The sequence below is a fragment of the Cyprinus carpio genome, chromosome B20 (genome assembly GCF_018340385.1).
Source record: "Cyprinus carpio isolate SPL01 chromosome B20, ASM1834038v1, whole genome shotgun sequence".
Lineage (NCBI taxonomy): Eukaryota > Metazoa > Chordata > Actinopteri > Cypriniformes > Cyprinidae > Cyprinus > Cyprinus carpio.
In genome coordinates, this window is record NC_056616.1 from 4,937,184 (window position 1) to 4,963,952 (window position 26,769).

Consider the following 26,769-nt stretch of genomic DNA (forward strand, 5'->3'; position numbering starts at 1 on the left):
GTGGGGACTGCAGTGAGAGGGTTGGATGCGCGAAAACGGTCCAATAGCGCTCTCTAGCGGAGGGCACAGTCCCTGGCAAGCAGCGAAAATATCAGGAGCTGCTATTAGGAGCCCGAGAGCGAGAGGCATTAGCCGTCGAACTCAGGTCTAATCTTTTCCGCTGTCGCTGGCGAGCTGGTGGAAAAGCCTTAGGACCCCAGTCCTTACGAGGGGGGGCGCCATAGGCGAAGGCTCTTCCCGTGAGGCAGCCCGTTGGCGGTTTTGAAGAGGTTGAACGAGACCGCGCGGGCGCCTGCCGCCGTTCAGTCTCTCTGGGTCTGCGTGGAATCAGCTGGCGGAAAGCGGCTGATTGCTGTTTCGCTGCCCTAAATTTATCCACCACCGACGTAACTGCCTCTCCAAACAAACCGTCCTTAGAAATGGGCGCGTCCATGAGAAAAGATTTATCCTTTTCTTTGATATCGGTGAGATTCAGCCAAAGGTGGCGCTCGACCGTAATCAAACCAGCCATGGACCGGCCCACTGCCCGAGCAGTATGTTTTTGGTAGCGCGTAGCGCCAAATCCGTTGCTCGACGCAGCTCTTTCACAGCCTCGGGTGTGATGCCCTCCCCCTCGTCGAGATCCTTTAAAAGCTCCGCTTGGTAGGCCTGGAGGACCGCCATAGAGTGGAGCGATGCGGCCGCCTGGCCAGCAGCCATGTAAGATTTCCCGACGAGGCTAGACGTGACTCGACACGCCTTCGAAGGAAGGAGGGGGCGAGACTTCCATGCCGTGGCCGAATTAGGCGCCAGATGTTCGGCGAGAGTCTCCTCAACCGGAGGCATCGCTGCATAGCCACGGTTCGCCATATCTGAAATGGTGGCGAAATCCGCAGCCGCAGCGTTCGTGATGCGCGCCGAGTAGGGCTGCTTCCAGGACCTCGAAACCTCCTGGTGGAGGTCCGGGAAAAAAGGCAGGGGCCTACGGGGCTGCGCGGGAGCACGACTAGTCAAAAAACGGTCGTCCAGCTTAGATGAAGGTTGGGCCTCGGCCTTCTCAACCTCCCAGTCCAGTCCCAGCTTACCCACCGCACGAGAGACCACATCCAACAGCTCGCTGTAGGAGGGAGAGACGCGCTTCTCCTGTCCGCTAGGAGGGAGAGGGCTGTCCGTATCTGCCACGAAGTCCTCAGACTCCGAAGCCGCGGTGGATAAGACGTCGTCGTCGAACTGCCCACAACCGAAGGAGATAGCATCGTATGCCTCCGGGGTGGGCTTTAAACCCCCGTCCGAGAACACAACGGGTTCGACGAAGGTGGCATCCTGCACTCGGGTAGGGGAGAGCGAGCGATGTGGAGAAAACTCCAGCGCCGCGCTGTCGTCGTAAGTGAGGTCGCACATGTCTCCCCAAGCCATCGCCTCGTGCGGTGCCTCGGCAGCCGCAGAAGCGACACGGCGGGGGTTAGACGCGGGGGCGACCTTGGAAAACACTTCTACCCTCGAGCGCAGTACTTTAAGTCGCAGGCCATCACAGTGGGGACAAGAGGAAAGGCCACTAAGCGCAGACTGCGCGTGATGTAATCCCAAACAGACTACGCACCTTTCGTGAGTGTCTCCCTTAGTGATGAACCTGGTACACGGTTCCTTGCACTTTCGAAAGCTCATCGCGTCCGCGAAGAGGAGTTAACACTGCTCGAGAAAACCGCTATGAACGCGAGATGATTCCAGGGCACAGATGATTCTCTTTCCTGAAGGAAATGAAATCTGAGCGAAATAGCGCGCGGCGCCCGGGTATACGATGCGTACGCATGCGTAGGGCGGTGCCCAAGCGCTATTTGGCCAATAGGATTGGCGAGATGGTATAGGGCTTCAGACATTCGTCACACCGAAGGTGTTCCCATCCGGAGACTTTCTATAGAGAGCTGAAAATAAATATATAGATTAAACCACATCCTTGCAAGTAAGAAACTGTAACTGTAAGAAAGACATAGTTAGAGTAATACATGTCACTCACTTCTGTGGTTTAACCTCAGTTTTATGAAGCGTTGTGAGTGCTTTCTTTGTGCAAAACTATTTACCACCTATTTTCAAAATATTTTATCCAAAGTGCATTCATGTGACAGCGTCATCTCTTGTGTGAACACAACATGAATGCATTGTGGTGCTCTTGTGAAAGTACATTGCAGATCAATGTTTTTGTAAATAAAATTGAAAATATTTTTTTTGTTTTGAAAAAAAGCACCAACAACACCACATAAAAAAAATGATAAAAAAACCACTGGAGTCACATGGATTACTTTAATGAGGTCTTTCTGTCTGTTCTAGGCCTTGAATATGAAAGTTGCATTGCTGCTTATGGAGGGTCAGAAAGCTCTCGGATTTCATCAGAAATAACTTGCAGTGAATCTTTGAGGTATGCATGTTTCATCTTTAGACTTTGCTTGTTTTGAAAGTATGGAATGAGTAATGTATGTCTTTATAGTTGCTAAATGTTTTTTTAGATGTGGGGAAAAGTTTTCTAGTTTTGTTACATAATGTAACATTTTAGTGTAATTGTATTTTATGTACTGTAACATTTTAGTTTAATTGTAATGTGAAATGTTTTTTTTTCTTTTAGTGATACACTGTTAACTTAAGTCTTTATTGTTATCTGGAAAGATGCATTTACACTAAGGAATATTTTACTGTTCAACCACTTGTGTGTGTATTTGATATGTATTTGCATTTGCTGATAATAAAATACCTTTTGTTTTCAGTTATTGAATGTGCATGCTATTCAATAGGGAAATGGGCTTTAATAGTTCTTAAAAGAACACATTTGCTACAGTTTAGGTACAAATGGGCTTGTCACTGGGGTACCACAAAAAACAACAATATTACCTTTGATGAAGAAACAATATTGTACCAACAAGTTTTAAAAACAGAAAAGTTACATTTTGGTTCCTCACGGTACAGATCATGTTCTAATCTAGAGAGATGGCAGGGAGAGTCCATCCCAAACAAGGTTAAAATAATGAATTTACAAAGTATTATGACTTTTCACCCTATGACTTCCATCAGTTGTCTGATACTTCAACTGTTCACCAAAATGTGGGGAAAATGCAAACTAACAGATTATATTGTAGTCTCACTGCTAAAGGTGTGTGTGCAGTAATATCAGTGATGTGAATAACAAGCTAGAAAAGCTAGAACTTTGCTTTATTCCGATTGGTGAATGTGAAGTTTAAATACAATGTAAAGAGAAACTTGTTGATTTGATTGAGAACATCTGTCTGGATTGTGGTGAGGCATGGGATTTCTGCCATTGTACTAGATTAACGGATGACCGACCATTCAGGTTGCCCTATCACAGAATATCGCTTGCTCATTATCATTAATTGAAAGAGACTTTGGATGAGATGAAGGGAAAAGACATAATTACCCCAACCTTTGTAGTTTAGAAAATGATGCAGTTCTATGACAGCAATATAACATGTACACAAGAAATTACCGAGCACTGCACATGACATGCAGACAAATATATATTTATTGTGGCCAAGAATTAAGAATGCGTTCCCTCATTTTAATTAAAAGGCCCCTCTTCGGTGGGCCCCCAGTCAGCCCGGGGCCATATGCACCTGCATACCCTGCAGATCCAGACGCTACACCTCTGCATTTGCGTATGTTTAACGAAAATCTGATTAACCTTAGGCTCTTCGGGCTCGTCCAGCCTGAAATACAAGTTTTGATCCAGGAACTATCACAGTAACAGGCAGTCTTTCAAAAGAAAAGTTATTTAAAGTTAATTATTACATTCATATGCAAATGATTAAATACGCAATTCACAAAATGATGTCGCTGAAAATCATTCAAAATTACACTGATCTTCAGAGAGACCTGTCTGCTATGAATTTATGGATAGAGACAAAGAGGTGTTTAGTCACACCCCTCTTACATTATTCCCTTTGAAAGCGCTATACGTTGTGTGTGTATATATGTGTATGTGTGTGTGTGTGTGTGTGTGTGTGTGGGTGTGTTTTCCTGTAAAACGTCTGACGCCTGAACACGAGACATGATTGAGTTTTACCATGTAAGTTCTCTTTTTAAATTCGAATAATTTAATTTTGTGTTATTATACCAATAGTTTGTTTGTTTGTTTGTTTTGTGGAAAACTAAACCTGTTAGCATGTTTACGGTGAATGCATCCATTAATGTGATTATGACGATGACGGGTGATGATGGTTTTTATTCATTGGCATTGATTTCGTATGTTTGTGGATTTGGATTTAAATGAGCTTTTGCGACAGAGTATTATACTGGAATAATTTTAGAATTTCAAAATTTGGACATTTTTATCATGCAACTTCCATATATTCAGGCTAAATGAAAGTGAGTTTTTATTTTTTAAATTGTATTATTATTATTATTATTATCTGAGGAAAGCGTTTATTCTCACATGAACCTGTTGTGTAAAACTCTCTGCAGTGTAGCCTGTATCACATAACCAGCTCTTCTGTGTTCCCATCAGGTTGAAACTTCTGCTGCTGTTATGGGTTTTCAGTTACAGTGGTGAGTGTACAGTAGTTTTCGTTTCTCACACAACACTGAACTGTGCGCTTTTTTGGCACCTTTTTCGGCTTAAATGGTCAAATGTGTCAAAACAATGTGTCGACTTAAACAAAGTCCTTTATGTCTAAAGTGAACGTAACAACTGAGAAAGAAAGCGCATGTGTATTATAAGCTCTGTTCATTCGGTCTTAAAGGGACAGCAGCCTGATTTACCGGCTGCTGTTTGTCACTAATGTTAGTCCAACAACAAAAGAGAAAGTGACTCACTGCTCTTAACTGACTAACTTTAGTAACTTTTATGAGAATTAATGTGGATTTAATTATTTTGATTAAACTGATTTGAATTAAAGCTCTTGAAATAAGAAATGTACAATATATTAAGATGTTGAAATAAATCATTCATATTGTTATATAAGACTTTGGTCATATCACCAACTCCTTCTCCAGCATGTTATGTCATCACCAGGGATGCACATAAGTGTTGCGCATGCGCGACCAAAATAAAAATGTACTAGGTAAATATGTTCATTTGTGTACTGACATGGTTTATACAGCTGCTTACGCACAATCACCGTTTTAAATTGACTAACTGCAGTACTGTATAGGACTATTTTAGGACATCCTCAGACCTCAGTCAGTTGTTCTTTTACATCTAAAACAACAACTCTTAAGTGGCATACTTAATGTGGTGTACTGAAAAGTAGCTAAATAAACCAGCAGACAATGCTTTGGAACAAAATGTTATTTTAATAACATACATTATAAGCAAACCATCCATACATCTAAAACTACAGCTATACCTAGCTAACTGAATGATATTGGAATACAATAGCAAAGACACCAAAGGTAGGTTAATGTCAGAGGTGTAAAGAATACCTGAAAACCATACCTGAGTAAAAGTGCAGATACATTACAGTGAAAATTACTCCACTACAAGTTAAAAGTCACCAATAACAAAACAACTTGAGTAAAAGTCTTAGAGCATGTGATTTTAACAGTACTTGAGGATTTTACTCGTACTGAATATAGGCTCAAAGATGCACTAGTCAAGGAGAAATGCCAGTAAAAACAAGAAAGGGTTGATTTGTGATGAGAGCGATCATGTTTATTTTCTAAAACCAAAATAAAACCGAACACCTCAAAAATGCAAAAACAATATCCCTCAAAAAGGTCTCTTCAGTATAACATAAATAATGTTAAGTAAAATTAAAAATTCAAAGGCTTCTTGCACTGGATGTGCAGTCATGTCCTCATCTCATATCCACCTTATTTTTCAACGTGAATAAGCTGTTTTCTGTGAATGTGCGAGACTTCTGGTTCATTAGCTGCTGTAGGGAAATAAGGAGAAGAAGAAAAAAGTGCAGTAAACAGTAAAAATGTTTCCACTGCAAACCAATGTGTTCATAGTTAAGATAATACATTAAAACGATATGGTAAGATACTCCAGTTTGCAATACCAAGCAGCCATACAAGTGGATGACAATGGAAGCAGACACATTACACTTACAAATGGCTGCACCCACGACCAAAATAAATATGCCTGTGATTCACAGCTACTTGCTAAGGAACTCGCATTCATGTAAAATAGCCTTGTTGACCTGTTTGTGCAAATAAGGGCAAAATGCACGAGATACAGAACTTTAAGTGCCATGTAGTTGCAATATCAAAGATATATGGTTCCAAACAACTCCGCGCTGTCAATCTGTTTGAATAGGTTTATTCTCAGTTTCACTATATTTGCATCATTCTGGTAATTGTTAACACATAATTTGCATTGATTGTGCATTGATAACTACACAGACTATGCTTTACGATAGCATTTTATTCTGGGGAGTGATAAAGAGAGCATTAATATGTTCTCATATTCCTTGGCAGTCAAATGTGACCAAACACCTTAAGTGTGATTTTTAATCGATTAAATAATTGTACTATATTTTAATTCAGTTCTATTTAGTTAATATTTTGAGGAGATTTTTGGTACTAAATAATATGTGCAATAATTATAATTTATGAATAACCATTTAATATATAACATTTTCTAATATGCTAATTATTTATATTACAATTAGTGTAGCATTTAGGGTTAAAATAGAGAAAACATTTTTAAATTCCAATGCAAAGAGGCAAATTAGAGGCATTTGGTGGCCAGAAAAATAATATTCATAATGCCATGGTTTACCCACCAGATGCCTGTACGGCTGTTTAATAAATATAGCCTTGTATTTAGCTCTACTCTAGTAGCTCAAGAGTTTTGCCGGTCATAATTGCTTACTTATTTTTAATAACACTGAAATGAATGGCCTTCAATGCTGGAACTATTGGCTGCTCATGACACACTTTCCTCAGTTCCTATGGAAGCCTATAGAAGTTTCTCAACGGCTCTGGGGCCAGTTGCATTAACACAGACACTATGTTAAGACAAACTAGTTTGATCAACTAGCAGTTTGCTAAAGAGTGATCAGTCTTATTTTTGTATTCACATTAGACCAGTCTACCATTTTGACCAGTCTTTAAGAAAAGAAATTAGATGACTAACTTAAGTCTAGTCTAAGTAGTTTATTCAACCCACCCCTGTTCTTAGAGTTCAGAGAAACACTTCCTTAGTTTACAGCTTGCAGTGGTTCATACAGATTTGTATGTTCACAATGGAGCGGTTCATAGAGTTTTATTTAGAACTTGGACTCAAGTATAAAAAATACAGTCAGTGCTGGACGGTTTTGGGACATTCTGTGTCCTTAATGTGGCTTAATGTACTAAACCAAAGACATTGGAGGACAAATTCGTTATACAGATAACACAAGTGTCATGGTCACTCTGGGAAGGAACAGGGAGATCCAGGAGAATACGTAAACTTTTAATAAAACAAACAAAGGAATACAAACACAAGAACTCAGGTATGATGTTTAACAGCAAAAGGAACTGGGAACACTTTAAATACACAAAACAAACTAATGAAACATAATTACATGAGGGAAAACACAGCTGGATACAAATTAACACAATGAGGACAGGAACCGGAACATAACCAAATATGGGCATAAGGAAACACGAGGGAGAACTAAACACACACAAAACACGAGACAGAGTCTGACAACTATTAATATTAAGTAACCTTATTAATAATATTACTAAAGCAGAATAGCCCATAATATATGAACGCAACACGTTAATACATGTTTAGCTTTTTCTCCGCCATAGAAAACCATTACAGAAAACGCTTAGGCTAATGGACATATATGGTGAAAATGGTGATATAAAAAGACCAAATCTGTTTATACAGTTTATTAATAAAATATATTATGCTGTAGCATTTGGACCAATCAGACACACAACTATTTATTATATTTAACAAATAATATCTAACGCCCCCTCATCTAACCAAAGGGTTTATGGACCCTTCCCCAGAAATGCAACTTACACCTCAAAAAGGCAGAACAGGCCTCTGGTTCCATAGCAACCAGAGACAAAGCATAGTGATAACACTAGTTTTATTGCTCCAAGGAATGCGGGCAGATCAGCACTTACTCAAGTCTCTCTAAAACAGACACATAATGCCCATATAAATGGACTCTTCTCTAATAAGTTCATAAGAAAACCTCTCTTTGAATGAACACACATATCCTTCAGGTCATCGTGTATATTATTGCTGTTCTTGTATATTGTCTGTTGAATTTGACTGTTTTTTGCATCCTTATGAGAGAACCACTCGTTCATGTAATCTAACCTATATGTAATCTTACCATGTTTAGTATCTATGAATTCGTCTTCTGATCTAAACGAGAGTGTATATTATATGTTAGTACATAGGCAATATATTAGTGTTCTAAGAATCTTTAGTAATTTTGCATCACCCCACCCCCGCTCGAGTTCCGTTTGCAAATTGTCATGCTCTCTGACAAAGGGTTGTAAAACTCCCCAGTATTTCCAACCTCCTGCTTGAAATTTCAGCCTTTCTCATTGGACAAGCCCATCCTGAGAGGTGTGAATCGTCTCAGACTTTAAAAGGCTCACGCACAGTTCCGCCCAGGTACTTCTTCTTCTAAGTCTTCTGTGTCCATGTGGAGAGCCTCAGCTGGTGCGGGCATGCCCTGGTGTGCCCCAACACATAGCTCAGCCAGTCTGTGGGTCGGTTAGATTCTCAGAAGTGAGGATGTGAGCTAGAACGCTTCTTAAGGACACCCTAAGTTCATGCCAGGCCTTCAGCCTTGACTTTCCATTCACCATAGATCCTCAGACTCAAAATGGTTATTTTTCTACACTTTAAGTTGCACATAATATACCTGTACATACAAAACTGTCCATTGTAATATACCGTCATACAATTGTCAGTTTGTATATTGTTATTCCTTACTTGTTCTATTTTTTATTCTTTTATTATCTGTGTTTTTGTTCTGTCACTGTCATTCTGTTGCACTGTGGAAGCTTCGGTCATGAAAACAAATTCCTTGTATGTGAAAACATACCTGCAATAAAGCTCATTCTGATTCTGATTCTGATTTTTATTTATTTTCTCTTAACTGCTTAAGCTTTAACCATTTTTCCTATGCCCACTGTATGCATGTGTGTATGTGTGTGTGTGTATGTTAGACTAGTTAAGGTGTTTATGTAGTTAATAAAGTCTTACTTGTATCACACATGAGATTGTTCATTGTTTGTTCATAACTGGAGTCTCTAATCATGCAGATTTTAGCTACATGCTCTGAGTAGTATTGTACAGTAAGAAAGTTGTTTTCCTTAAACAGGAAAGTAATGTTCTTAGAGTCGACAGACAGTTGACACTGAGATGTCAAGTAAATACTTACAGCGGATCTTCTAAATATTTATAATTAATTATAACTAGTTATGATAGTGTACCGCTGCACCAGCAGAGGGAGCCCTCACCTGAGCACTGACTGTGCACCGCTCCCTCTGCTTCTAAGTTTATTTTTCTGTTTGAGCAGTATTTAGCAAGAGTCTGTGTGTTTGCTCATTGCGAAGTATTGCCAGTTTACCTGCCTTACCAAGCGTTTTCATTGTTATTCTGCCTGCCTGTTCTGTGTATGATTCTGCTTGAGTTCTTGTTTCACGATTGTTGGATTGCCCCTTTGGACTGATAGCCTGATTTGGACTGATGATAGTGTTTGGACCTTTTGCCTGCTTACTCATCTCTGCCTTTTGGATCTCCCTTGTGTATGTTGAAAGATTGGACCGCTGTTACGATACTGACTCTCTGCCTGACCTAACGTTTCTGTCATTCAAATATTCTCTAAATAAACTAATGCAAATGGATTCTAATGCTGCCTCAGACTCAATGTTAGAGAATACTTTGCCTCAACCAAACACACCCTAACATCCAAAACTTCAAATTCCAAAACCCTTGGTGAGGTATTAAAGGAATGGCTAAACTCCAGTCCGTCAATGAGTACCTGACGCAATACACCCAGTCTCTTCCATCGACCATGTCGAAGGCGGTAAGCTTTGGATTTCCTGATAAATTTGATGGATCTGCGGACCAATGTAAAGGCTTTGTTCGTCAAGTGAAAATTTACTTTGATAACCAGGAAGACAAGTTTGAGTCTGATGAAAAGAAATGTGCTTTCATGATGACTTCATTATCTGGCAAGGCGATCGACTGGGCTGCGGCAGTTTGGGAAATGGCTGTGCGATTTAGAAGATCTTTTGATTATTTCATCCAACAACTGCGAGAAGTGTTTGAATATCCCGCTGGGGGCAAGGATATATCAACCCAGATTCTTCAAATGTCACAAGGTAACCGTACATCCGCTGAATACGCCACCATGATTAGAACCCTCGCTGCTCAGAGCGGATGGAATGATGTTTCCCTGAAAGCTGTGTTTCAATAGAGCCTCAACACTGATCTACAGGCAGAGTTGGTTTGTAAAAGGGAGAATTTATCGTTTTCTGACTTTGTAACTCTCACCATCAAGATTGACAATCTGATGAGACAAGCCCCGAGACGAAGAAATATGATATTCCTATCCAACCATGCAATCCTCCCATAAAGATCAAAGCTGTCAACAATACATCAATTGGAGAAGGGATATTTCATAAGACCAAGCCATTAACAATCCAAGTTGGTTTGTTTCACCAAGAATTAATCTCATTGTATGTCACTGACTCCCCCAAACATGAAGTGATCCTTGGATTTCCATGGCTATCCATTCATGACCCCATCATTTCCTGGCATCAGGGTGATTTGACTAAATGGTCCACTTTCTGTGAGAATCATTATTTTTCCCTAGTTCCCCAACCATGTTTCACTACTAGTGTAGAAAGTCCAGAAATTAACAAGGCAGTCAACATTCCCAACTGTTATGACGATCTGGCAGAAGTTTTAGTAAAACTAAGGCCACACAATTACCACCTCATCGGCCTTGGGACTGTGCCATTGATCTACTTCCCAATGCAATGCCTCCAAAGAATAAGATTTACCCTCTGTCTAGAAAAGAAACCCAAGTCATGGAAGAATATATTGAAGAGGCCTTAAGCTCAGGATTCATCCGGCCCTCCACATCTCCAGCAGCAGCAGGTTTTTTCTTCACTGAAAAGAAAGATGGAGAATTAAGGCCTTGTATTGATTATAGAGGACTTAACAATGTCACCGTGAAGTTCTGCTACACCCTTCTACTGGTTCCTTCAGCCCTAGAACAGCTCCGTAAGGCTACCATTTACACCAAACTTGACCTACGGAGTGCATATAACCTGATCAGAATCAACAAGGGCGATGAATGGAAAACTGCCTTTCTCAGCACTAGGGGGCACTATGACATCTTGATTTACTCAAAGTCTGAAGAAGAACATATCAATCATGTCAGGACCGTCCTCTCTCAACTACTAGCAAACCAACTGTACGTCAAGGCAGAAAAATGTACGTTTCATGTCAGACAGACGTCATCCCTGGGTTACCATATCAGTCACCAAGGAGTAAAAGGTTTCTGGGGTTTGCCAACTTTTATAGATGCTTCATCAAGAATCACAGTATGATTGCTTCCCCTCTGACATCCCTCTTGAAAGGAAAGCCTTCAAAATTGAAGTGGACTGAGGAAGCCAGCCAAGCATACAATACCCTGAAGGCAAAGTTTACCACAGCCCCCATCCTGAAACATCCTGACCCCAATCTTCCATTTGTGGTAGAGGTAGATGCTTCGGACTGCGGAATCGGGGCTGTGCTCTCCCAACACCATGGCCAACTTCGTCTTCCACCGTCTATTGTTATCGCCCCCATCACCAGGGACATAATGGAGGAAATACAAAGGGAACAACTACAAGAGCCAGCACCTGTCAACTGCCCACCAGATAAACAGTATGTTCCACAAAATCTATGTCACAGAGTAATGCAATGGGTCCACACTTCTGTCAGCTCTGGCCATCCAGGAATATCCCACACTCTTCACTTACTGCAAAATTCATTCTGGTGGCCCTCGATGACCAAGGATGTCACTACTTATGTCAAAGCCTGTCAAGTCTGTGCCCAATCAAAGACCCCCAAGGAGTTACCTTCAGGTCTCCCCCAACCATTGCCCATCCCACAACGTCCATAGTTCCATCTATCTATTGATTTTGTCGCAGACTCGTCTTTCTCCAACGGCTTCACTGCTGTCCTAGTTCTCATTGACTGTCTCTCAAAATCTTGTCGTTTGGTTCCTCTAAAAGGACTCCCCACAGCCATGGAGACTGCACAAGCACTATTTCATCAAGTCTTTAGAATTTATGGTATACCAGATGATATCGTCAGCGACAGAGGAACCCAGTTTACATCCCAAGTTTGGAAAGCTTTCTGCAAACATCTTAACATCAATATAACCCTCCCGTCAGGATACCACCCTCAGGCAATTGGACAAGTTGAACGATTAAACCAAGAGATAGGCAGATATCTTCGATCATATTGTAGCCAAGAACAACACTATGGTCTGAATTCCTTCCGTGGGCTGAATACGCACAAAATTCATTGACTCACTCATCAACAGGTTTGACTCCCTTCCAGTGCGTCCTTGGGTATCAACCCCCTTTGTTCCCGTGGTCTGGCGAACCCTCATCGGTCCCTGCTGTGGACGATTGGATCCGGCGTAGTGAGAGGGTGTGGGACAGTGCACACATATGTCTTCAGAGAGCTGTGAGAGTACAGGAACTCCAGGCCAACAAACGATGTCACCCACATCCTCCCTACCAACCAGGACAGGACCAGGTCTGGCTCTCTACGAGGGATCTCAAATTGCGGCTACCAAGCAGGAAGCTCAGCCCCAGGTATGTTGGTCCTTTCAAGATTCTAAGAAGAATAAATGAAGTCACATACCATGAGCTTCCTGCTAACTATTGTATCTCTCCATCCTTTCATGTTTCGCTCCTCAAACTGGTCCACCTGGAGGCTGACCCCAACAATGAGGCTCGAGAACCACCACCGCCGCTGGATGTTGTTGGAACTCTAGCTTACAAGGTGAAGGAGTTACTGGACTCAAGACGGAGAGGGGGTCAACTCCAATATTTGGTGGACTGGGAGGGCTATGGAGTTGAGGAGAGATCATGGGTAGATGCCTGCGACATTCTGGACCCCTCTCTCATGGATTGAGCCAGACCCGATCAACCAGCACCACGACCATGGGGACGCCTGCGTCTTGCACCAGGAGGCGCTACAAGAGGAGGGGGTTCTGTAACGCCGCACCAGCAGAGGGAGCCCTCACCTGAGGGCTCGACATAATACAGCGTTGCTTGCCTATACATAGTGTATATTTTTAATAAAATATTTGGGTTTATTATATGACTGTTTTCTTATATCAAAGTGCAATTTGGCCTTATCTGGTTTCCTGTATGTAGTATATTATATTAATAAACCATGCATTGAACTAAGGACTGACTTTATTTCTTTATACTTGAGTCTAAGCTCAAAATAAAACTCTATGAACTGCTTCATTGTGAACGTATGGAAGACATATAGAGATGTACTGTAAGAAATATACTATATTTCTTATAGATGTAAGAAATATAAGAAAATTAAAATGTAAATATTAGTATTCTATTTTTAAGTTTACTATCAAATAGTTTTATTTTTTAATACTCACTTTTTATTTTAAAATATAATAGTGCCATCACACTAACAGTGCAATAATGCTATTATTTCTATTATTTTTTATTTTTTATGGTTATATGGGTCACACCAAACCCAATCTCCAGGTGCTCTCATGGGAACAGACTGAAAAACTTATGTGCATCCCTGGTCATCACATCTTCTTTTTAGTATATATTATTTTTTTATCCAGTTGACTTTGCTAGAATATTTTATAATGACGCTGATTACTGATAATACAAACATTATAAAAAATGTGTTTTTTCAGTATTGCTGCTTTTATTGAATAACTATTAAACTGTCTGTATTTGCAGAAACCATCCCTATACATGTGGCAGGAAAAAAGGGAGGCGGCATCATCCTGCCGTGTGAATTTAAGGCCAGAGAGATTTTTCATATTCGTTTGAACAGACCAAAACCCTTTGAAGGAGAAATCTTTGTTTATGATAAGAAATACTGCAGTAAGCGAATATGTAAAAAAGGAGCATGTGACGTCGTCATCAATGATCTGAGACTGAGTGATGCTGGAAAATACATTTTAAATGTCTATTACAATAATGCTAACTCAGTGCTGGAGCCACACATCAGGACGTACCAACTTCATATTTATGGTAAAGTCTAAACTGATCAAACTATCAGCATCTGCTTTCTGGTTTTCTTTTAGTAATTGTGTGATATTGCATGAGAGTCTACAACCGACAGAGACACTGAACATCCTGCTTAATATTCAGATTAGTCTGGGTTTTTATAAAATGATTATGATACCATTATAGTAATGATTCATGTCTTTCTGTTTCTTCTCAGATGATATTTCTGTGAAAATCGGTGAGGAGCTGAAGTTGGATGTTCTGTTGCCAGATGCTCGTCAAGTTATGCATCAAAACATAAGCAGCACAGAATGGAAGAAGGTGTGGAAGAAAGACAGCAAGTCAAGGGTTAATAGAGTAAACGATCGACTGAACGACAGTAATGGGACTCTGAGCATTAAAGAGTTTACGGCTGATGATGCAGGAACATACAGAGTTCTGGGCTTTGAAGGAGAAATCTTGATCACAGTGACAGTCACAGATGAGAAATCAATATCCTCCACAGAATCAAAGGGAAATCTGACCTGCGCGGATGATGACAAAAAACGTAGTAAGTAAAATAGGAGGCATTGAAAGCTTACAAAATCTTCAAATAGTAAGCATAAAAAAATGAAAATAAAAAATAAATATATATGCTAAAAAAATATGTTCTTTCTTCCTCCTTCCTGCTGTAGATCACTGGGGATTGTTCGGGCCGGCGGGACTGTTTGTATCGGTTGTGTTTACGCTGCTGGTTATGATTCTGATTGCTATCATCAAAAAGATGCAGTGACGAGATGTTCTGCTCATCTGTCTCCAGAGCCAAAAGATCTGCAGAGTTTTCTATCAACATATCTCTGCAATATAATAAGCCTATACACTCTATTTATTTTATTTAAGTTAAACTCTAATCTGACTCCATTTTATTATGACCTGGAATTTAGATTGTCATACAAATTGGTTGCTTGACCATTTCTAATTATTATTATTCTGACATCAGATTATTCCATCTATTCTTTAATATTATTGTACTCATTCATTTGGGTGCTCATGTCGCTCAAAGATATGGCTTCGGTCGTTAGCGTATCTTACGGTCACATTCTCGTCAGTCTTTGCTCATTCTAAAAGTACTTCTAATTAGATTTGTACACACTTGATCATGCCATGGTTTCTCCATGTACACTTAGCTAGAGTAACATTACAATAAACAGAGGTTAGGCTCACCCTATTTAGGTTGGTCGAACAACATCCAGTTGACCTAACGGAAATTCCCTATAAGCCCTTACAATCTAAATACACTTGAACTAATACCAAGTGTTAGCCGGATCTCTAAAGATACAGTTGTTGTGCCCTATGCTCCATCTCAACTGAATTTTAGTCCGTTACTAACCTGACGCAGCAAATGCAGTAACAAGGATACAACGTAATCTACTAGAGTCAATAATTACAGAGTAAAACAGAATAGAATGAAATGTAACAATGTATTATCGGTCAGGTAAATATGTAATATGCCAATTAAGAGATATAAAAACAAAAAAAAAAACAAAACAAAAAAAAAAATTAACAAAAATGAAAAACTAACACAAAAATTTAAATAAAATACATATAATAAAATACATAGTACGAACACAGATCCGGCCACAGAAGGCCCTGATCCTCTTGCAACATTTCCTTAAGACCAAGAGAAACATCCCCCAACTAACATTTAGAATTTGCATTAATTATGTAGAGTTATCTCCTCTTGAGACTAAAGGCATTTTGCCTGAAAGACACTGGGAAATGGCACACCATCTACACTGAGCAAAATATCTCTTCACTCCTAGGATCTGTATTGCCTTTTAGTCTACTTCTTGTAAAATGGAGACCATTGTACCAGTCTCCCTGAGACAATTGAAATGACACCAAACATGACAGTAAATATCATTTGCATTCATGTAGAACATTATATTCTACTATTGATCATTCTGAGTGAGCTGGGTGAAGGGAAGGAAGGGTATGAAGAGGAACCAGTGCATTTGTGAGAGACATTTTCCCGCATTTTCTTTCAGTGCAGATGTGGAAACAGATGTCTGTATGTTAACGCACTGTGTGTCTATTGTCTGTCTCAGAAGATCAAAGTGTCTAAGGTTCTGTAATTCTTACAAATGTTAATAAAAACGGAATGTCATGATTTGTAAATATCATAGACCCACTTTTTATTCACAATGGAACATATAGGAAACCTAGTATCTGACCAAGACCAACATCCCCTGTTTGTCTGTTTCCTGGCGCCGATGGTGGCCTCCGTAAGGTGCTCTGCAGTTGTTTTTGTTAGTTTGTCCTGTCTTTAGTTATATTCCTGCAATCAGTTTCACCAGAGACTAATTGCTGGACATTCGGCACCACACATTTCCCAATATATTACTGGTTTTCGACTATTCTGATGTTTTGCAGGACATTTTTCGTCGGCGGAGCAGCTGCGCTGATCACACGATTCAGGTTGAGCAGACGGGAAGAGAGCCAGCGCACTTGTCAGACTCAGGAAGCGTGGATTTCGAACACCGTTGCCTAGCATCCATCTGGCGAACCTCCACTCTCTACCCAACAAAACGGACGAACTCCTTCTGCTCTCCCGGACAAATAAGGATTTCTCACACTCTGCTGCTCTGTGTTTCACGGAAACTTGGCTAAACGACACCATTCCGGACAGCACGCTTCATCTGCCCGCCCAGAGCAGACTGCAGCAAGTCCAGAGCGGACCGCAGAATCAACGGGGAAATCGACTAAACTTTTACATCAACGAAAGGTGGTGTACAGATGTAACAGTGTTAAAGAAGATGTGCTGTTCAGATCTAGATTCGCTCTTCATTAACTGCAAGCCGTTCTGTTCGCCGCGGGAGTTTCACTCGTTCATTCTGGTGAGTGTTTACATCCCTCCGCAAGCGCACGTGAGCCTGGCTTTACAGAAACTAGCTGATCAGATCACAGAGACAGAACAACAACACCCTGACTCTGTTTTAATCATTCCCGGGGACTTTAATAAAGCAAATCTCTCCCGTGAACTGCCAAAATACAGACAGCACATTACATGTCCCACCAGAGACAGTAACATACTAGATCACTGTTACACCACAATAAAGGATGCATATGCATATTCCACAAGCAGCTCGGGGGCTCTCTGATCACTGCCTGGTTCATCTTATACCAACTTACAGGCAGAAACTAAAATCAGTTAAATGTGTATTAAGGACTGTAAAAAGATGGACTAATGAAGCAGAGCAGGATTTACAGTCTTGTTTTGACCTCACTGATTGGAGTGTTTTTGAAGCTGCTGCCACCGATCTGGACGAGCTCACAGAGACTGTAACATCTTATATCAGTTTCTGTGAGGATATCTGTATTCCTACCAGGACTCATCTAACTTACAACAATGACAAACCGTGGTTCACTGCAAAACTTTCATTTCCAGTGACTCAGCATCAGTGTGGAAAAGTCTGAAGTATATCACTAACTACAAGACACCAGCCCCCAGCACTGTGGAGAATCAACAACTGGCAGATGATCTGAAGGAGTTTTACTGCAGGTTTGAAAGAACACCTCATACCTGCCCTGAACACCTCTCCACACAACCGTTCACACCATTCACACCTCCTGCAACCCCCCTCTCCCCCACACCTGCACCTCAAATCAGTGAAGACGAGGTGCGCCAGGTCTTCTGGAAGCAAAAAAGGAAAAAAGCACCAGGCCTAGACTGTGTTACTCCAGTCTGTCTGAAATCCTGTGCCGACCAGCTGGCCTCCATCTTCACACAGATCTTCAACAGATCACTGGAGCTCTGCGAAGTCCCTTCATGCTTCAAACGCTCCACCATCATCCCCATCCCAAAGAAATCCAAAATTACAGGACTAAATGACTAAAGGCCTGTGGCTCTAAAGTCTTGAAAAACTGGTGCTGGCCCACCTGAAGGACATTACTGGACCCTTACTGGATCCTCTTCAGTTTGCCTACAGAGCAAATAGGTCTGTGGATGATGCAGTCAACATTGGACTGCATTATGTTCTGCAACATCTAGACAGACCGGGGACTTATTTGAGGTTCCTGTTTGTGGACTTCAGCTCGGCCTTTAACACTATCATCCCAAACCTCCTCCTGCCCAAACTAACTCAGCTCTCCGTGCCCACCTCCGTCTGTCAGTGGATCAACAGCTTCCTGACAGACAGGCAGCAGCTAGTGAGGCTGGGAAAATACACATCCAGCACCCGTACAATCAGCACTCGAATGATTGCGCCGCGCTCTCAATGTTCCCTCTAAGCTGCGCGCGCGCGCGGCCGCGCACTTCTTCCACCGCAGCCGCGCAGAAGAAATAATGTGCCGCGCACACGCATAAATGAGTTGGGAAAGCCATTTGCGAAAGCGAATGAATTGCAATGCTCGGATAAACCGCTACAGAGTTGATATCACGATAGAGTTAGAACCGGTGAATGTTGTTAGTTTCATAGAAAAGGAATGTGCGGCAAATGAGTCGCTGTAGAAACCGAATATTTTAATGGTTGCGTACGAAATAGCTCAAATCGTGCGCCGACGCAAACGCAATGACGTGAAATAAAACGTCATCATGTATTAAAGAAGAGCGGCTTGATTAAGTGCTGGAAACAGCGGATGATGGGCACAGAACGGTAACAAAACTCAGAGACATTTACAGTCACACACAGGTGTAGTTTACATAGCTATAGAAGAATTGACGTTCACGTCTTTTTTTTTATTTAAATATTTAACTTACAGATCTCAGTTTAAATGCTTCAGTTTCTGTTCTATTCTATCAGTTTAAAATGCTTCAGTGTTCTATTCTATTGTATTCTATTCTATCAGTTTAAATGCTTCAGTTTCTATTCTATCAGTTTAAATGCTTCAGTTTCTATTCTATTCTATTCTATTCTATCAGTTTAAATGCTTCAGTTTCTATTCTGTTCTGTTCTATTCTATTCTATTCTATTCTATTCTATTCTATCAGTTTGAATACTTCAGTTTGTTTTGATATATTATGTTTAGGCCTATATTATAAACCTAATAAATAATTGACCTTGTTTTTAATGGAGTCTCTGCTCATCAAGGATGTATTTATTTTATCGAAAATGCAGAAGAAAAAAACAGTATATTGTGAAACATTATTGCAATTTTCATAATATTGGTTTCCTGTTTTAATATACTTTAAAATATAATTTTTTCCTAGGAGCAAAGCTGAATTTTCAGCATCATTACTCCAGCCTTCAGTGTCATATTATCCTTCAAAATCATTCAATATGCTGATGTACTATCAGTGTTGAATCTGTTGTAATGCTTAATATTTTTACTTATTTTTTGTTTTTTATTTTTATTTTTGGAACATGTGATACTTTTTTCTTTGATTCTTAGATTAATAAAAAGTTAAAAAGAACAGCATTTATTCAAAATAGAACTCTTTTCTAAAAATATGTCTTTATTATCACTTTTTATCCATTTAACACATTCTTACTGAACTACATAAAAGTATAAATAAGAAAAAAGAAAAAAAGAAAAAAAATACTGACCACAAACTTTTTAGTAGTGTATATTGTAACACAAAATTTCTATTTTGAATAAACACTGTCCTTTTTAACTTTTTATTTATCAAAGAATCCCCCAAAAAAATCACAAGTCCCCAAAAAAATATTAAGCAGCACAACAGTTTCCAGCACTGATAATAAATCAGCATAATAGAATGATTTCTGAAGGATCATGTGACACTGAAGACAGGAGTAATGATGCTGAAAATTGCTTTGCTTCATAGGAATAAATTATATTTTAAAGTATATTAAAATAGCAAAACTTTTATTTTAAATTGCAATAATATTTCACAGTATTATTTTGTGAAATAATATTCAGTAAGTTTTATCAGGTAATCTAAAATGTACATCATTTAGTCACGGTCAAATCAAATACAAATAGCACATTAAAGTTAAAAGTTACACATTTTTTTTGTGTGCGCGCTGTACAAGTCTGGGTATAAACGATGTTTTTGCACAGGTGGCCGAAATGTGTCGCCCAATAGAGAAAAGTTTTGCTCAGCAAGAAAAAATTAGAGGGAACATTGGTTGTGTTCTCTCCCCCACTGCTCTTCTCCCTGTAAACCAACGACTGCACATCTAATGACCCCTCTGTCAAGCTCCTGAAATTTGCAGACGACACCACACTCATCTGCCTCATCCAGGACGGTGACGAGTCTGCTTACAGACAGGAGGTTAAAGAGCTGGCTGTCTGGTGCACTCATAACAACCTGGAGCTTAACACGCTCAACACAGTGGAGATGATCGTGGACTTAAGAAGAAACCCCCCTGCTCTCCCCCCACTCACCATCATGAACAGCACTGTGACTGCAGTGGAGTCATTCAGATTCCTGGGAACCACCATCTCTCAGGACCTGAAGTGGGACATTCACATTGACCCTATGTGAAAAAGGCCCAGCAGAGGTTGTACTTCCTTTGCCAGCTGAGGAAATTCAACCTACCACAAGAGCTGCTGAAACAGTTCTACTCCACCATCATTGAATCCGTCCTCTGCACTTCAGTAACTGTCTGGTTCAGCTCAGCTACCAAATCTGACCTGAACCAAAAGTGATGTGACATACAGCCAAGTATGGTGACCCATACTCAGAATTTGTGCTCTGCATTTAACCCATCCAAAGTGCACACACACAGCAGTGAACACACACCTGGAGCAGTGGGTATCATTTATGCTGCTGCGCCCGGGGAGTAGTTGGGGGTTCGGTGCCTTGCTCAAGGGCACCTCAGTCATGGTATTGCCAGCCTGAGACTTGAACCCACAAGCTTAGGGTCAGGAGTCAAACACTCTAACCACTAGGCCACGTATTTAACCATAAACGTAAGTTAAAACCGTAAAACCTAAAATGTTTTTTTTAGACACTTGGCTTACAGTGCAGTGATTTTAGAGTCTATGATTATGAATATTAACAGCTTCTGGCACATTCTTTTGATTAATTAATAATATTTACCCTATACATAAAATGTTCTTCACAAAGGCTTGCAAATGCAAATGGTGTCTGATTTGGTTAACATGTCATAATGTGTTAAAAGAGTGATATAACTTTATTCCGACTGCAGTTCTGTCATATTAGTCTCATGCTGACACATGTAAAGCGTTCTCTCTAATACAAAAAAATGCATTTGCTAAAATTAAGCTGGAAAAACAATCACTGACATCATAAACCAGGAAACATTAACACATGACAACATAGATTTGCATGTATTTAATGATCAGAAACTTCACATTTACAGCGAGGTAATATAGAAGACGAATGTAACTTCAGTCTCAGTCTGAGCAGCACATTTCAGCACAGATTGTGTTCTGAATCTTTGATGCAGTGGCTCTTTAGTTTGTAAGTGAATGCAGCAGACGTAACAGAGGGGCTGCCAATCCTCCTGAGGTACACGAAACAATACAAAGATGCTATACAAATAAATATAATATAAACAAGAATACAGTTATACTCAGATCAAATCACTGAAGTGTACTGAAGTGTTTCCATTAATCTGAAAATTTATCACAGCATACAGAACTTGAAAAAATAAATACTTAAATTATTTAAAATAGCAACACATACAGCATACACATATTTGTCAGCATATCTTTACATAGATTTTTAAACACATATATGCACTTTTACTGTTTTTTATGTTTATGTGAACCATATTTCAAGCAGCAGAACCATGATAAAGTACAGTCTCACCTCATTTGTTTGTAGACATGCTAAAAAGAACCTTACTAACATGTAAATAACTCATGTAAATTTTTTTTTTTTTTTGAAGCTCAGCCAATGTGCTACAGAAAACATTGGTGATAGAATCATCTGCATACATAATTATGTTAGCATTATTATTTTTTTTAATAAAAACAGAAAATAAAAGTGGACAACTGCCTTGTGGGACACCACAATAAGTATTTTTAGCCTCAGAAAAAGATCCAATAAAATCATTCTCTGTTTGATAAGATCATTTCTGGCCACAGATCTGTAGTTTATCTATAGTTCACTTTAAATAAATGTAGAGACAGTCAACAAACACAACACTGCTGTAGGAATGCAGCCCATATGTTCATATGTGTTGTAAATTGAATATATATTGCAAATATATTGTTGCCAGAATCCTCTGCAGATCTTTCAACTCTGAAAACAAATTTCAAGTAACCAGTGATGCTGATATTCTGGGACACTTTTACAGTTTTTTGAATTGTGACCCTTTTGATCCATGTTCCACATTTCTGTGCGGACGTTGATGTTTTATTGATGACTTGAAATGACAACACTTCCAGAACCACCAGAACCAAAAACACAGACATACAGTCAGTACAAAAGCCAAAAGACAAATCCAAAGAGCTGGAAGGAGGAAAGTGGGAAGAGAAAACATGTTTTAATATTTTTCCCCCATTTATAAACTCACTGATTATAGTTTTTGTAAAGCTCTCAATGCCTCCTGTTTTACTCTGTTGTACTGTACCTTTAGGTTTGTCATAATGTGTTTTGTCCAACTTTCCCTTTGATTCTGTACCTGATTCTGCAGAGGTTATTAAAATATTAGCATCAACTTGATGTTCAAATAATGGTGAATAAACCTCAGCTGTCTACTTTAAAAAAATTACATTTTAAAAAAACATTTTGAGTTTCTCTCACCTCTGACTGTCACTGTGATCAAGGTTTCTCCTGAAGGGTCCAGAACTCTGTATGATCCTGTGTCTCTGGCTGTAAAGTTACTAATGATCAGGTTTCTATCTCTGATGGTCATTGGTTGGCTCTGAACTCCATCACTTCTGCTCCAAACCTTCATCCACTATGTGCAACAAATACTCTGATGCTGCACTTTATCAGCTTCTGACAACAGAACATCTAACTTCAGCTGCTCACCGATGTTCACACAAATCTCATCTGAGGAGAAACACAGACAATCATTATTATGATGCTGTCACTCAATCAAGACCATAAGCTCATATTTAGGATCGGAGGACCAAGTGTAATCATTCATTATTTAGATGAAATCAGTCATCAGAAAAACTCATATTGGTGACTAATATTCAGAGTCTCTGCTGGTTACATGAAATATCACACAATTACTGAAGAAAACCAGAAAACACATGCTGATGTTTGATCAGTTTTGTCTTCACCATGAATATGAAGTTGGTACGTCCGTTCTGTCTGATTATTATTGTAATAGATTCTCAGAAAGTATTTCCCAGCGTCACTGAAGCTCAGATTCTTGAACAACACCACACATTCCCCCTTTAAACACTCGTCCACTACATTCTTCAGTCTGACACACATCTATGTTTTCTGACCGAGTGTTTAAACTAATCTGAAAAAGTTCTCTGGTCTCAAAATGACAAGGCAGAGTGACGATGTCTCCCTTTCTTCCTCTCACAGATAAAGTGGTGGTTCCTGCAAATACAGATATATTCACTACAAAGAATTAATACTGAAAAATACATATGCTGTCTGTGTTTATTCTCTGTAATCAATGCCATCATAAAATATTCTAGAATAGTTATTTTTGATCAACTAGATTTTCTTTTGCTCAAGATGTTTTACCGCACATTCAATTAAATTCATCAGCTGATGGCAGAATTTCTCCAATATTTTGCATCAGTAATGCCTGTAAATATTAAAATTTAAGGTTGCTGGTTTGGGCCATGATCTATTGCTTATGAAAATTAGATTATGCTATATGCAAAACATCATAGCATGAGATCGTTGGTCTCAATCCCAGCTGATTATTCTCACTTTAATCAGAGTTCAGAACTGTTCCTCTTATAAAACAGTCCTGAGCTCACAAACAAACCTCATCATGACAATACAACTCTGAATCCTGAACATCCCTGACCAAACAATATTTATTAATAGATGAATTTATAACTGCATAGATAAGTCAGTGATGTCATTGTGTGGGATGATGTAATATGCAGAGAAAATGAAAATAAAAAATGTTTATTACACATAAATGATACTTACCACTAAAATTGAGAAAGCACAGCAGAAGAAGATTCAACCAGATCAACCTGATGACAATAAAAAAAACATACACATCACAAATATAAATAATAAAGACACAAAATACAATAAATAATATAAAAAAATAAATTAAACTACAATCCACCCAAAATAATATACTGTCGAGGCCAAAAATATTGCCCCCCTTGGTAAATATGATCAAAAAAGGCTGTGAAAATTCATCTGCATTGTTAATCCCTTTGGTCTTTTATTTAAAAAAATTCACAAAAATGTATCCTTTCATTGGATAATAAGAATTTAAAATGGGGGGGGGAAATATCATTATGAAATGAATTTTTTTCTCAAATACTCGTTGGTCACAATTATTGCCCCCCTATGAATTCTTATGAGTAAAATATCTCTGAAGTATATTCCCATTCATATTCACAATTTTGAGCACTCCAGCATGATTATAAACATGAAATTATCCGGCCATGGCTCCCTGTTTCACAGAAATATAAAGAGGAGGGAAAACAAAGCCCAAATTCCCTTAATCATCCATCACAATGAGAAAAACCAAAGAATATATTTCTCATGTGCAGCAAAAGATAACTGAGCTTCACAAATTGGTGAAGTGGCTTTAAGAAAAGAGCTAGAGCAGTGAAAATTCCCATTTCCACCATCAGGGCAATAATTAAGAATTTCCAACCAACAGAAAATGTTACGAAACTGCCTGGAAGAGGACGTGTGTCTATATCGTCCTAATGTGCGGTGATAAGGATAGTTTGAGTAGCTAAAGAATCTCCAAAAAAAAACAGCTGGAGAATTGCAGAAAATAGCAGAATCTCTGGTTCAGAAAACCTTTAAAAAAAAACTGTCAAACAGAAACCTACATCACCACATGTTGGTTTGGGAGGGTTTCAAGAAAAATTATCCTAGCTCATCCAAAAACAAAACTAAAGCATATTCAGTTATCAGCCATGACTGGAACTTTAAATGGGAATGGCTTCTGTGGTCAGATGATACAATGAAATATATACTTCTACACCAACATTGAGCTACTAAACTAAATCCTCAGAACCTATAAATCATGAAATTATTACAACTAAATATATACTTCTGTATCTTTGTTGTGGGACTATATTTCTTCCGGAGGTCCTGGAAATCTTGTTTAGATACATGACATCTTTGATTCTATCAAATACCAACAGATAAAAAATCAGTAAGTGACTGACTCTGTTAGAAATCTTATAAATGGACCATGTTTGGATCTTCCAACTGGACAAAAATCCAAACACAAACCTCAAAAACAACACACAAATGGGTCACTGAGCTCAAAACCAAGCTTCTGCTATAGCCATTCCAGTCCTCTGACCTGAACCCTATAGAGAAGCACCAACATGGAGCTGGGAATCTAAAGGGTCTGGAGTGATTCTGGATGAAGGAATGGTTTCTGATCTCTTGTCAGGTGCTATCTAACCTCATCAGGCATTATAGGAGAAAATTTAGACCTGTTAAACTGGCAAATGGAGGTTTCAAAAAAGTATTATATGAATAAAAGGGGGCTATTAATTGTGGTCAATGTGTATTAGAGAAAAAAATTTATTTCATAATGATATTTCCCCCCATTTTAAATTCTTATTATCCAATGAAAGGATACATTTGTGTGAATTTTTAAAATAAAAGACCAAAGGGATTAACAATGCAGATGAATTTTCACAGCCTTTTTTGATCATATTTACCAAGGGTGCCAATATTTTTGGCCTCGACTGTATTTGACTACAACACAGCGACGCCTAACTTTCACTTTCAGTTTCAGTATTTAAAGATTACAAATGTGGATCTTGAACATGGCAAAAGAATAAGAAACATCAAAAATTATAATCTGAATATCTGGTTTAATAAATTACTTAAGTGTAATTCTCAAAATGATCGGTTAAACTCAATGGACACAAATAGAAAGTTTATGAAATTATTTTTCCTGCTACAAACGAATCCTCTCGTCAGAATAATCAATGTAGAACAATCTAATAATTACATTAAAAACCGCACTAATGAAAATCATAATCATCATTCATCGTAAACATGATCACTTCCTAATTTTTTTTTTTTTTTCCACAAACATAAACACAACTAAGTTACTGGTATAATAACAAAACACTCTGGCTGGAAGAATACTTTAAAACACGAACACTTACATGGTAAAATCTCTGCATGAGTCTTTTGTTCTGGCGTTAAAACTTCGTAAACCACTGCATGTTTAGCGAGAATTAAATAAAAACTTTGTTTCAACTTCGTCTAAACTTGCTGCGTATCTTATGACACACACAACAAACCAGTTGTTTTATTCCCGCCCCCTTTTTCCATTCGCTGTTCAGGTTGTCAATCAACATACGAACTTGACTACTTTAAACTGTTTTTCTATTTCCGCAAACAAACAATAAACCCTTTTCTCTTATACAGCTTAACTAAACGTGTATGCACAATAACACTTTGTCGACTTAATAATCATCATTACAATTTTAAGGGCAATAATCAACCACAATGGTTTTGTCATGATATTGCACCTTCTCTCCTATAATGAATTCATGTTTTGGCTATTTAAGCCTTATGCAATGTACATGAGC

General features: G+C 39.1%; 2 protein-coding genes and 2 long non-coding RNA genes across 9 annotated transcripts in view; 1 reads left to right on the forward strand and 3 right to left on the reverse strand.

The window, feature by feature from the left end:
• Positions 1-26,769, reverse strand: part of LOC109113276 (AT-rich interactive domain-containing protein 1B-like) — an 849,861-nt gene that overhangs the window by 590,470 nt on the left and 232,622 nt on the right. The gene's annotated exons all lie outside the window — the stretch shown is intronic.
• LOC109111842 lies at positions 3,924-15,666 on the forward strand. Of its 2 annotated transcripts, XM_042746463.1 has the most exons (5): positions 3,924-4,048; positions 4,487-4,527; positions 13,903-14,199; positions 14,393-14,725; positions 14,850-15,666. In XM_042746463.1, coding segments are annotated over exons 1-5 (771 nt in total). In that variant the 5' UTR covers positions 3,924-4,046; the 3' UTR covers positions 14,948-15,666. The 2 variants fall into 2 exon arrangements, with proteins under 2 accessions (XP_042602397.1, XP_018980378.1); XM_019124833.2 differs by lacking the exons at positions 13,903-14,199; positions 14,393-14,725; positions 14,850-15,666 and adding an exon at positions 12,495-13,882.
• LOC122140936 lies at positions 22,054-22,992 on the reverse strand. The gene is made up of 3 exons (XR_006157454.1): positions 22,835-22,992; positions 22,662-22,718; positions 22,054-22,540 (listed from the first exon to the last, which is right to left on the reverse strand). It is a non-coding gene; the product is annotated as an uncharacterized LOC122140936 (long non-coding RNA).
• LOC122140937 lies at positions 23,432-26,509 on the reverse strand. Its single transcript, XR_006157455.1, has 3 exons — positions 26,341-26,509; positions 24,164-24,210; positions 23,432-23,593 (listed from the first exon to the last, which is right to left on the reverse strand). It is a non-coding gene; the product is annotated as an uncharacterized LOC122140937 (long non-coding RNA).

Coding starts and splice junctions, on each gene's coding strand:
- LOC109111842 (XM_042746463.1), top strand. Junction 14,200..14,392: donor GTACCAACTTCATATTTATG/GTAAAGTCTAAA, acceptor GTTTCTTCTCAG/ATGATATTTCTGTGAAAATC. Junction 14,726..14,849: donor GGATGATGACAAAAAACGTA/GTAAGTAAAATA, acceptor TTCCTGCTGTAG/ATCACTGGGGATTGTTCGGG.